The sequence below is a fragment of the Nuphar pumila genome, chromosome 8 (genome assembly GCF_984573655.1).
Source record: "Nuphar pumila chromosome 8, dmNupPumi1.hap1.1, whole genome shotgun sequence".
Classification (NCBI taxonomy): Eukaryota; Viridiplantae; Streptophyta; class Magnoliopsida; order Nymphaeales; family Nymphaeaceae; genus Nuphar; species Nuphar pumila.
In genome coordinates, this window is record NC_143256.1 from 120,683,051 (window position 1) to 120,697,306 (window position 14,256).

General features: G+C 34.6%; 1 protein-coding gene across 2 annotated transcripts; it reads right to left on the minus strand.

Moving 5' to 3' along the window:
* Positions 1–1,656: 1,656 nt before the first annotated feature.
* On the minus strand, positions 1,657–13,907 carry LOC149830445 (uncharacterized). 2 transcript variants are annotated; one of them, XM_090016522.1, is made up of 6 exons: positions 13,697–13,907; positions 13,535–13,609; positions 12,401–12,632; positions 12,006–12,103; positions 2,994–3,101; positions 1,657–1,928 (listed from the first exon to the last, which is right to left on the minus strand). In XM_090016522.1, the coding sequence occupies exons 1-6, from the start codon at positions 13,757–13,759 to the stop codon at positions 1,767–1,769; spliced, it is 738 nt and encodes a 245-aa protein (XP_089872648.1). In that variant the 5' UTR covers positions 13,760–13,907; the 3' UTR covers positions 1,657–1,766. The 2 variants fall into 2 exon arrangements, with proteins under 2 accessions (XP_089872648.1, XP_089872649.1); XM_090016523.1 differs by lacking the exon at positions 2,994–3,101 and having other exon boundaries at positions 13,697–13,857.
* Between the last annotated feature and the right edge of the window lie 349 nt (positions 13,908–14,256).

Sequence of the window (14,256 nt, forward strand, 5' to 3'; positions counted from 1 at the left end):
TTCTTTCCGATTTTGAATCATTTAATAAAAGCCAAACAAGGATCATAATAGCAGGCAATTATTTTTCTTTGTACGTATCCTTTCCTCGCCTTCTTGCGAGTGATTCAAGGTGGGGGGCACAAGTTTACACCGTTGGAAAAATGACCGTCTAGGTTTATGATCCTGAGGGTAGTTTCCCAGTCCATGAAAAAAAATAAAGGCTAAATTTATCTTTTTGATTAATCAATAGCCAAATTTGTAAGATCAAACATTTTGTTATCCGGGGGGGGGGGGGGGGGGGCACAGTTTACACCGTTGGAAAAATGGCCGTCTAGGTTTATGATCCTGAGGGTAGTTTCCCAGTCCATGAAAAAAAATGAAGGCTAAATTTATCTTTTTGATTAATCAATAGCCAATTTTGTAAGATCAAACATTTTGTTATCCAGTTAACTTGAGTGGCAATAAAAGTTGCAACTTCTACAAAACTTTGTCCTTTAGAAATGCAACTGGATCTATTAAATATTCACACGAACGCATAGCAAACATACCATTGAATTTCCCACAATACGTGGAACAGTTTCTTGTTTGGGGTCAAGCTTATCACATGCGCTAGTTCGTTTTTATAATCAGATGGCGTGTAATTTGGTCACCCCTAAATACAGAGAATGTGTAGCTTGGGCCAATGCCACAAATATACACTATAGATATTTTTAATATCTTAATCAATTAAAAAAACATAAAAAAGTTTAAATGGTGTTAAAATTGCACTAACATCATAATCTCATCCAGATACTTGGAGAATTGGTGGACATACTGTGGGGCAGTACTTGATGATGCAATATCCATTGAGGAATGCAATTATTCTCAATTAAGCAATCTTTGAGAACAAACAAGCTAGATATTAATCATCCAAACCGCATGAGCATGGGCTCAGGTAAACACAGCCTTGCTTCAAAATGCAAAGCAATGAGAGGATGTTCTATAAAGGTTAGTATTTTGGGGATAATGAAGGTACAGCGCTATTGATTAGAGCACCTTCTTTTCATATTTTTAATACTTTTAATATAAATGGAACCCTATGAATGTGATCTACAAGGTTTGTTTGATAGAAATGAGTTATAGATCATGTGATTGTGACATCTAAGGAGATTTTTTGAGGGCTTCAAAAATCAATGGCCCCACAATGTACCCAAATTCTACGCCACCAAAACTCATAATCTTATATCAGAAAAGGTTTCGATCCTTGGCAAATAAACCATGCTTAAAACATTTATGTAGTCAAATTGATTGCATATAACTTGAACACATGATTTCCAGTTCAATAATTCCATACCTTCATTAGTACCAAATATGAACCTGGTCTATAAATGCCACATTGTGTTAATCACCATAACCTTATATCTCTTCCCGCTACCTCTGTTTGTGTTTCTCTTTTAAGGGGTTTTAGGCAATTATTAATTTTTTTGTTAAAAAATGCTAATATTTTCTTAAAAATTATAAAAAAAATCTATAATATCCCAAGAAACTGTATAGCTGAAATATTTGCTCATACCAATATTGGTGACAAAGCATGTCCCTGCCAATTGCAGAAAGCAGGGCATAGCCATGAGCATACATTCATGTATGTGTGCATGCACACACACCCACACATCGAAATGCTGATTACATTTACATGTCTTCTTAGTTTTATCTGAAATTCGTATTGACCCTTTCCTGAGCTGCCATCAGAATTCTGAGTGCCAAAAAAAATGGAGAGATAAACATCAGCAGAATGGAACAAATATAAGCTACACTACAATATCAAATGTGGCACACTGGTGACACTTTATGTACAACGCTGTAAATCCAAATTTGTTCTCCAAGCAAAACTCGGCTTTAGCTTTACATCCTCTATCCAGGTGTTCATTTATGACTTCACCCAGCCTATCCCGCACAAAATCCAAATTAACCTGTCATAACAATCAAATTGTGTTTTGATTACCGACTGAAACAATAAAAGTGCTTTTTATATAAAACCAGATTTAAGTCAAAATGCCACAAAATCAGTGAATTCAAAACAGATAACAGTGATAAGCATTTCTATAGCAATAGTCATAATTTCTTTTTGAAGTAGTGTTTGTAAGTGTTCCACTTGTGAAACCTAAACCATCATGATGGTATTCAAAACCAGCTCTCATGTTGGGCTGCCATCCAGCCCACCAATCCCAGCACCAACACTCCTCTATGTGCTTATGTCTGAGACCATGGACAAAGCGTCGCTGAGTGACAGGCCATCATGAGCCAGGATTTGAATAAAAGAACCGCCTCACGTGCATGGCTTTTTACTTGGTCCAAGTGCAGCCTGTGATCAGCCAAAACCTATCCTGACATGGGAGCAGGAGTTATTCCAAGTCAGATCATAGTGGAGTTGGCCACTGACTTGGTGAAATGCCTAACCAAAAGGTTGGAGCTCCAATAGAATAGGTAACTATTGAGCCTGAATTAAATCAAACGACTTAAATGAAGTAGCCATCCTAGTCGGTCAGCTTATGAATTTTTAACAGCCCTTATCAATTTGATGAGTCAAAACAGTACCCAATAATTCACAGAATCTATCTGAGCTTCTCCAGACTAGGCACAATTGAGCCATATAATAAAACTAGTTTAATGAAAGAGTTTCCAACAACTCGTCAATGGATCAACAAGGGGACATGTCCTCTGGCAAGAACCTTGAAAGTTCAAAATGTATTCTGCAGAGAGATGGGGTTCTGTTACTAAGATTGTTTTGGAATGATAGAAACAACATGATACACGCCATGTACAGACACAGATAAGCTTTAAACAGTTTTGACGTGGAATACTTTCCCCATTTTTTTCCTAGCTCTGTAATGATAAGCTTCATAATAGTTGCATAAGCAACAACCATGATTATGGTAATGAAGATGATGGTGGTGATGGAAGCAGTCAAACAGTCCAGGTTAAAAGCAATTCTCAAAGCAACTGTGTCCATTATGAATAGTTGGAATCTGAGATACCTTCTCATTTTGAAGATCGAGTTGAAGCTCACATGATCGACAATATACTATATGTTGGTTCTCTTGTAAGTATCCTTTTGTGCAGACAGGGCACCAAACTCGGTCAATCTTGCAGATATGGAAACCAAGTGAGCAACAATCATCTGATAACAGTCAATGGTTCTATTGCAATCAACATCAGAATTTGAAAGAACCAGTCGAGAAGAATTAGGCTACATGAAAGCAACAAATATATTTGGGGCACTGACAATTGCAGCTATGTTTAGTACAAGAGTATCAAAACACAAACACAATTTGAAAGAAGTATAAAAGAATTAGGCTACATATGAAAACAACGAATATATGTGGGCACTGACAATTCTAGCTATGTTTAGTATGAGAAAATCAAAACCAAAAAAAATTCAATAGCAAAGGTCATAACAAAGAAGTTACTGCACGGGAAGATAAACAAAGTAAAAAGCAGTTTGAGCAAACGGAAAGGAGGATACCTCCAATCCATACGGAACATCTAATTGTTAGAAAGTGACTTTGAATATTTTAGGTTCGATAATGAACCCATACACATGCACATTAAGTGCGAATATACCCACTTAAGGGAACAACACAAGCACATCAAGTGCTAATACATAAACCCATAAAAGGGATAAATATGACTTAAAGTCATAAGTTGAATATTATTGAAGAAATAGGAAGAAGAGGGTAAAAACCCTATACAATGGAGCATAAGCTCCTCCAAGGAGTGAGTAATACAAAAGGGGAGACCCCTATTTATAACACAAGAGAGGAGCCACCTAAGGGGCTCCCAAAGGAGTCGTTGGGAGCCCCCAACGGTCACATTTGTGACCGTTGGGGGCTCCCCAACGACTCTTTGGGGAGCCTCCCTAGGTGGCGCAAACCACAAAAAAGGGAAAAAAGAAAAAAGAAAATTAAAAATAAAATTACAAACATATTCCAAATGGAATATGCGTAAAAACTGTGAAATGTCTAAACTACCCCTATGCCTATAAATAGATAAATATATATTTTATATATATAATTAGGATAATACATATGCATATATACCATATATGAATATGTATTATCCTTTATATATATAAAATATATATAATATTACAATTGTTGAATGATACATTTTAACACCCCCCCTCAAGCTTTGCGTGGGGGAACGAAAAGATTGAAGAAAGCAAGAGGAAGAATCTCAAGGCTTCAAGAGCCTTCAGTACGAATGCCATTGTAAATGTCTTCCTCCAACGTCTTTAACGATGAACACCTTCCATGATCTATCCAAGGTACTTCTTTTCCTCTTATCTTCAAGATCCTGAGGAACAACAACAAAGAACAAGTAAAAAATATCTTTGCACTTACTTCAAAAAAGAACATTCCTAACAAGGTGCAAAATTTATGCATAATAGGATAATTACTTTATCATAAAAAGAAAATTTAGAAAACCAAAGTTTCAAAAATCAAATATCATGTTAAAGAGTGAGCGGAAACGAATTGCAAGAATGTATAATGCATTCATAAGGTCCAACATTGGACAAACACAACCTCATAATGTGGAATAACAAAAAGGTCCACTAAGGGACACCACAATAAGCCTACGAAGAGGCATAAGCTACACATGCTTTATTAAATGAGGGCCTAAAAGACCATAATGAGCATATGCATATACTATAAAAAAAAATGAATTAACACTTAAAGAAATCATTAATGAACATGCTCCAAACATACTTTAATCAAAATGAATCACAAGAGCTCAAAAGGTTTTAAAAGAACACAGATACAAATGTCCAAAGGCATGACAAATATGATCTTCAATAAGAGAGACTTTATAAAGGTATATTTAACACATCCACCCAAAATTCAAGAATGAATATTATTTGAGACAAAAAACACATTTTACATATCAAATACAAAAGTGACTGAAAAACTATAAGCACTTAATATATAGATTAAATGCTAAAAAATCAATTTGATTTAAGAACATATCATAGATATGATTCACTTTTATCTAAAAACCCAAGTTATGAATGAAATTTTGTAATTTTCAATAGTAGTTCATCCACTACAAGCAACCACCTCATTAGTCCTCCAAAACCCATAAATCAAGTGTATAAGCTACTAGATCAAGAATATAAATATAATGCCATTAAAGGCCAAATAACACACACAAAGGTGTGCAAAAGAACTTCTTGTCTACATATAATAATACTTGAAATGAGTGCATCTACGACAAGAACAAGAGAATACACGCCAACATGGACCAAAAGCATCTCTTGTCTACGTAAAAATACATTCAAAACCAAGTATGTTCAGCTACTAGAACAAGATTAACAAGCCAACCATGGGCTAAAACACAATATATCTCTTGTCTACATAAAATGACATTTGAAATGAGTGAAATAAGCCAACCATGGGTATACATCTCAGCGACTAGAACAACGACACAAATGCCAACATAGGCTAAAATCACACACCATGGTGTGAATCAACGTGCCTTGTCTACATATAATAACACTCAAGACAAGTGTGTTCAGCTACTAGACCAAGAGAGCAAAAGCCAACAAAGGGCTATCAACACACAAAGGTGTAATAAAATTCTTGTCTACATATGATGACACTTAGATAAGGGGCATAAAAGGAGAAGACTTTTGAGGCAATAAAACTTGTAATGACAAACATATATATAAATCAGACCTTGAATCAATAGAACAATATTCTTCAAAAAGAATACCCATAAAAATAACATTTTGGAATAAACTATGTAAAAAGTATCTTCAACAAGATACAACAACCGATAAAACAATATTCTTGAAAATAAATGTGTGAACATACGCACACCAAGAACATATGAAACACTTGTGCACAAAAGCACGAAATCACAAATGTGCAAATGCACTCATAATTTTCATAAACAATAAAAGGTTGGGCAATAATCCCTAAAACCTTGATTTTAATATACCTTAAAACATTTTAAGGTTTCAAACTGTTAGAAAGTGACTTTGAATACTTTAGGTTCGATAATGAATCCATACACATGCACATTAAGTGCGAATATACCCACTCAAGGGAACAACACAAGCACATCATGTGCTAATACATAAACCCATAAAAGGGGTAAATATGACATAAAGTCATAAGTTGAATATTATTGAAGAAATAAGAAGAAGAGGGTAAAAAACCCTATACAATGGAGCATAAGCTCCTCCAAGGAGTAAGGAAATACAAGGGGGAGACCCCTATTTATAACACAAGAGAGGAGCCACAAAGGGGGCTCCCAAAGGAGTCGTTGGGGGCTCCCCAACGACTCTTTGGGGAGCCTCCCTAGGTGGCGCAAACCCAAAAAAAAGGAAAAAAATAAAAAAAATAAAAAATTAAATTAAATTACAAACATATTCCGAATGGAATATGCGTAAAACTGTGAAATGTCTAAACTACCCCTATGCCTATAAATAGAGAAATATATATTTTATATATATAATTAGGATAATACATATGCATATATACAATATATGAATATGTATTATCCTTTATATATATAAAATATATATAATATTACAAAGGTTGAATGATACATTTTAACCCCCCCCCCCCCCTCAAACTTTGCGTGGGGGAACGAAAAGATTGAAGAAAGCAAGAGGAAGAATCTCAAGGCTTCAAGAGCCTTCAGTCCGAATGCCATTGAAAATGCAAATGTCTTCCTCCAACGTCTTTAATGATGAGCACCTTCCATGATCTGTCCAAGGTACTTCCTTTTCCACTTATCTTCAAGATCCTGTGGAACAACAACAAAGAACAAGTAAAAAATATTTTTGCACTTTACTCAAATGGAACATTCCTAACAAGGTGCAAAATTATATTTATGCAAGATCACATGATAAAATAATTACTTTAGCATGAGGAAAATTTAGAAAAATCAAGATTTCAAAATCATATATCATGTTAAATGGTGAGCGGAAGCAAATTATGCGGAAATGAATTGCAAGAATGCATAATGCATTCATAAGGTCCAACATTGGACAAACATAACCCCATAATGGGGAATAACACAATGGTCCCCTAAGGAACACCATAGTAAGCCTACGAAGAGGCATAAGTTACATATGCTTTATTGAATGAGATCCTAAAAGGTCATAAAGAGCATATGCATATATTATCATGAAATGAATTAATACTTAAAGGAATCATTAATGAACATGCTTCAAACCTGTAATGAAGTGCCAAACAAGAGAAACGAAGTCTCCAAGCATACTTTAGACAAAATAAACACAAGAGTTCACAAGGTTTTAAATCTATTTACGAGGCAAAACGAAGAATGTTGTTTGAGTAGAGAATCTTACCCATTTAGGAAAATCTCACTCAATTGACAAAAAACACATTTTGCATACAAAAGTGGCCAAAAAAACCATAAGCACTTAATATATAGATTAAATGCCAAAAAATCAACTTGCATATCAAAAATATGATTCACTTGAATATCTTAAAACACAAGTCATGAATGAAATTTTGCAAATTTCAACAATAGTTCATCTATTACAAACCACTACCTCATTAGTCCTCCAAAACCCATAAATCAAGTGTATAAGCTACTAGATCAAATATATAAATATAATGTCATTAAAGGCCAAAGACACACACAAAGGTGTGCAAAAGAACCTCTTGTCTACGTATAATAATACTTGAAATGAGTGCATCTACGACAAGAACAAGAGAATACACGCCAACATGGACCAAAAGTATCTCTTGTCTACGTAAAAATACACTCAAAACCAAGTATGTTCAGCTACTAGAACAAGAGTAACAAGTCAACCATGGGCTAAAACACAATACATCTCTTGTCTACATAAGATGGCACTTGAAATGAGTGAAATAAGCCAACCATGGGCATACATCTCAGCGACTAGAACAAGGACACAAACGCCAACATGGACTAAAATCACACACCATGGTATGAATCAACGTGCCTTGTCTACATAAAATAACACTCAAGACAAGTGTGTTCAGCTACTAGACCAAGAGAGCAAAAGCCAACAAAGGGCTACCAACACACGAAGGTGTAATAAAATTCTTGTCTACATATGATGACACTTAGATAAGGGGCATAAAAGAAGAAGACTTTTGAGGCAATAAAACTTGTAATGACAAACATATAAATAAAACCTTGAAACAATATTCTTCAAAAAAAGAATACCCATAACAATATCATTTTGAAATAAAATGTATGAATATACCATGTGAAAGTATCTTCAACAAGATACTTTAGTCGATAACGCAATAACCTTAAGAATAAATGTGTGAACATACACACCCAAGAACACTTGTGCACAACAAGCACAACACACGGAATCACAAATGTGCAAATGCACTCATAAGATTCATAAACAACTAAAAAGGTTGGGCTATAATCCAAAAAAATTGATTTTAATATACCTTAAAACATGTAAGGTTTTAAACATCATATATCCATCAGATTTATATATAAATAAGAGCATCCATAAGATCAATGGCCAACATTAAACTAGTGACACACTCATATACCAAATCATTCTAGAGTCCCAAGGTGCCCATAACTCACCTCAACCACCATCTATAATATGGTAAATGGACAAACTAAAATGACATAACAATGAGTGACACACTCATAATTAGAGATCATATACCAAATCATTCTAGAGTCCTAAGGTGCCCATAACTCACCTCAATCACCATCTATAATATGGCAAGTGGACAATCTAGAATGATATAACACGAGGTGCCCATAACTCACCTCAACAAACATCTCTAATAAAACAATAATAAGGCCAAATAAGTGATGCATTAAATAACATGTGATGAACAAATATAAATGCCACAAAAGGCAATAAACACTTTAGGAATCATTTTTCAAAGAAAAGAGGACCGATTAAAAATTGAATCAAAGGTCCAATATAATCAATCACAATAATATGCTTTATAACAACAATTTTGCATAAATCCGAATTATGCTTAATCTTCAAAAAAAGTCATTTATACAAAAAAGACTTATTATGCAACTAACACAATTTGTGAAATATTTAAGCAACATCATGCGTAAGAACCGATTTGGAAAAAGTCAAAAACAAGCCTCAACTATGATAGATATAAAGTGCAATTAAATGCATACCAAATGATAATAGATGCACTTTTATGCAATGCAAGATTTTTAAATGACAATAATCTTGAATGAGCAAATAAAAAACTTAGGCCAATATAGGCATTCATAAAGATGGTGAAGTTTGAAAATCTTATGAAATCCACTATTGTAACTTAAAAAATGATGCTCACATCCAATCTCAAAAGATCCACAAAGGGTTACAAGTATTAATGAATCTTTGAAGGACATTATGCAAGGGAAAAGATACTCACAAACAATCTTCTCACAACAACCATGAAATCTTCATCAAAGAGCATATACTCACAAGAGGATTATAAGGACCAAAAGGCTCCTTAAAGAGAGCTCAAAACACAAAAAATTCCCAAAGAAGGGGGAAACTCCACTAAAGTGAGAGAAATCCCAACAAAGAAGAATAATAGATTTGTTAAAAAATCTTATGATAAAGTAAGATTGTACTATGGCATAAATCTATAAAATTAAACATTTATTGAGGAAAAATTCAAAAAGCTCTTAAGTTTTTATCAAAAAACATGACTTAATTCAACCGGAATTATATATATAAAAAAACTTTCTTAATTAAATGTTGCTCATATAAAAAGGTCACATTAGGTAAGTGAATCAAAGCTTATTAAGGAATTTTTCATATATGCCAAGCATTTTTCGAAAAACTACATCTCACAAACATTTTAATCTTAACATACCTTTCTTTAAAGACTTACCATATATAAAAGGTATTCTTATAAACAAAAATAGGTTTAAAATATAAATTCAAGGCTCCAATGGTCACAAATCTTTACCGACCCATTAAGTTTTGAGCAATCATATATCTAATTTTTCGCCAAACAAGTTATCATTTTAAAATTTTTTAAAGAAAAACATACAAAAAAGTATGTATATGAAAAAGATTCAATAGAGTATCAAGTAACTCAAATTTTTATAAAAAGACATAATGACAAAGAGTACATATAAAAAAAGAACATATTAAATTCTTCATACAATACTTAAAGAAATAGAATGCATACCGAATAACTTTTAGAAAAGAGAGAGAAATGAATACTTCACCATTTTTCTTTAAAACTTTCTTGAATACCACGCTTCCCGATGCACCAAAGAGCAACTCGATCTCAACCTTGCTTTGATACCATGTTAGAAAGTGACTTTGAATATTTTAGGTTCGATAATGAACCCATACACATGCACATTAAGTGCGAATATACCCACTTAAGGGAACAACACAAGCACATCAAGTGCTAATACATAAACCCATAAAAGGGATAAATATGACTTAAAGTCATAAGTTGAATATTATTGAAGAAATAGGAAGAAGAGGGTAAAAACCCTATACAATGGAGCATAAGCTCCTCCAAGGAGTGAGTAATACAAAGGGGGAGACCCCTATTTATAACACAAGAGAGGAGCCACCTAGGGGGCTCCCAAAAGAGTCGTTGGGAGCCCCCAACGGTCACATTTGTGACCGTTGGGGGCTCCCCAACGACTCTTTGGGGAGTCTCCCTAGGTGGCGCAAACCACAAAAAAGGGAAAAAATAAAAAAGAAAATTAAAAATAAAATTACAAACATATTCCAAATGGAATATGCGTAAAAACTGTGAAATGTCTAAACTACCCCTATGCCTATAAATAGATAAATATATATTTTATATATATAATTAGGATAATACATATGCATATATACCATATATGAATATGTATTATCCTTTATATATATAAAATATATATAATATTACAATTGTTGAATGATACATTTTAACACTAATTACCTCATTCTTTTCCTCAAAACAGGTGGACTATGGTTACCATGTTTTCCATTTATTGTGAATCACAACCGAAGACCCATCATACCAAATCATCTTTTTTAGGTAACATGATCTTACCCAAACATACCCAGTTCTTTGGGAAACTAACGAACTGCAAACCAAAACCTACAACTCAGGTATCTATGGTGGGATCCCACACAAAAATCCATGTAGCTTTAAATCATTAAGTTTTTAATATCTTCATACTTTACAGATTTAAGATTTGATTTCACATAGCCATGGGTTCTAGTTAATGATAGATACACATGTTACGACACTATCGTGTTCCACAAGAAGGGTGAGGAGGGAGGGTACACTTGGGCTGTGGAGTGCAGCACATAAAGCACATACAGGCACACACATTGTATGTACAATATATTATTTATAACGTTTTTATAGGCTTTTTCACAAACAAAAAAGGCAAAATATCATAATAAACTCATGCAATATTATCATCTTATCTTTCCAAAAGCTTCATTTTAGAAGCACTTACTATTCATTTTTAACTCTTATTTTTTAAAGACTGGTTTTCTCGACAAAAACCACTTCTTCTTTTTCTTCCAAGAAAAGCCCTGGTACATATCATCAAAGGAATGGTATTGGTGAACATATGCACCCAAGGTACGAATCCCAATATTGGTACTTTTGAGGGTTGGTGATAATATTGTGTATATACACCAGCAGCCGGAACGAGAACTTAAAGGTAACAATGTTGGAATGGTAGATTGAGGCATTTTGAAGCATCTTAGGATCTAAGGAGAGCGACAAAATACACATCCAGCAGTCAAACAGGTTATGCATAAGGGCAGATTGGTAAGACACCTTGCTGAAGATCCATTTGTGCTCTCTCCATTTAGATTTATCCTCTAATATGCAAAACTTAAAAGATACGGCATGCATCACTTGCCAATTCAAAAAGTACAGATGGCCATCCAGATAAAGTACAACCATACTTAAGCAGATGTATAGCTCGAGCATGTAGCTCATGACGTGCATCACTTGCCAATTCAAAAAACCACAGAGTCCAAGGAAAAAAAAAGCGGATCAAATAATTTCTCCAAATACCTGATTTTCATTAAGTTGCATATGCTCAAGAATAGATTGAGCTAGATAATTGTCTTCTTGGTCCAATATCCTCTCATAATCTTCTAGTAATGCTCTATCTGCAAAGTGCTGATTATAGAGATTAGGTTTACAATGACAAATTACTGAACTAAAGCACATCACATACATAAAAGAAGCATCTAAATGAGTGATTAGATAAAGAATCTCATAACATGTACATCTTAACATGCACTTATGCAAATTCTTAATTTGCATTTGTTGCATGCAAGTTTAACACATCCAATTTTCGCAGCGACAAACATATATGTAAAAATTATTGAAATAATTTGAAGATACCATGTTTTTGCTAGACGAAAACAATATGCAAGATGAGCATTGAGAACGACTTAGTTTACCTCTTTTAATTGTTTCAGCTGCGATGTCTTCATGAAGAAGCCTTTCCATCTCGATCATCAATTCTATATACTCACTTTGACTTGGCTCATAGGCCACACGCGCACCATCAAATTCCCAAATCGGATCATCAGCATAAGTCTCTAAAATTTCATCACAATTGCGAAAAGGTGACTCATTGAGTTTTCTGAATTCATCACAGACTATGTCCCTAAAAGCCGATGTGACCATGTCCTATCAAATATAATGGCATGCAAGTTATTAGGACATCTGCAAGAAAAAACCACAATGATTCATTCCCAATGAATGCTGATTAAATTACAAGATGTGAGTGATCTTAAAGTAAATTAAGGTCACCATCAGCTTATAATCACAACCATAACGAAATAGAGCACTGTCTTTGTCAGATTTTATAAACATACATAGATTCGATGGTTGCACAATTAGCAAAGCCTTCGTGCTCAAAGATATCAACAACCTGGCCTTGACTCGAGCAAAACATCTCACCAAACATGAACAAGCCCCTACTTTTTTAAGTAATTATGTAATTGATCATTATATGCCATGCTTCTCAATCAAACAAACAAACAAAAACGGGGCGTGATGCGACATGCTGAAAACAATTTCTATATCTCCCTTGTTCTCTAAATGGAATCGTCGAAACTGAAAAGAGATGGCATACTGTTAGCTCTTTCCATCCCAGTTTGAATTGCTTGTAAAAAATGAACACTCGTTTAAGATCACCAGAAACCATTCCCCCATTCAACTCCTATAGTGTGTTCAGGTGCACAATTTATACCAGATAAGTGGGGTAACATTGAAGTATTTATTCCCAAACAATCCATATTTTACTATCTTATCCCACATTTCCAGATAAGCAAACACATCCAAATACTTCTTTTTTTTGTCCGATAATCATCCAAACACTTCCTTACTCAACAAGTAGCATATAATATCAAAAGAGAAAATATTTCTCCACTTGTAGGTGGAAAATACAAATAGCAGAATATATGGAAGTTGGATAACTGCTACCTATTCTGTTCGGGAAAACCCAATAGCATTCTTATGAAACGTGAAGATGGGAATGCTTTTCTATGGATTTTTCGTTCAGAAGGATTAAGGAAACAATGTCTTACCTTTTCGTTCTGCCGGAATTTCCAGAGCAACTTTTCTCGATCATTCTGCACCCTCTTTAAACAGTTCTCTCGAAGCTGCACTCATCCAACCAAATCCTTCAACAGGTGAGCTTCTTGAATGAAAAATAGAGAAAGAGAGAGACAGAGAGAGAGAGTTTTTGCCTTATCTTTCCAACTGGGCTTGTGGGTTTTCAGAGGGGTCCTTCTAGGGCGATGGTCGTCCATTTTCCCTTCAAATTTTCAGAAATTGGGGATTGGATTTAGGTGGGAAAACTGAGTACCCAGCATCCGTTTTCTGATTTTTCACGGTCTGTATAAGAAAGAGAGAAAGACGAAAGAATGGAGACCAGCTCCTGCTCCTCCTCTTCTTCACAAAGAATTTGCGAATCGGAAAATTTCGCGGTAATAAACGCGATGAGGCGCGTTTCGCGTCGGGGATTCTTGAGAGCTACGTCACAGGGATACTCCAGCCTTCCTCTAGTGTCGTGTCCTTTTAGCATTTTGAGTTTAAAGCATGTAAACGGTTCGGATTCAGATCGGATGTGACCAGTACTAGATTCGACTAATCGGACGTTGGCTAAACGGATTCGAATTTAGATTCGGATTTGGATGGTGAAAAGCTAATAGCGTATCCGGTTTTTTACATGTAATTAGATTCGGATATCGATCAAATCCAGGTATTTTTCAGATTTGGTTGCAAAAAATCAAAAGCCATATCCGCA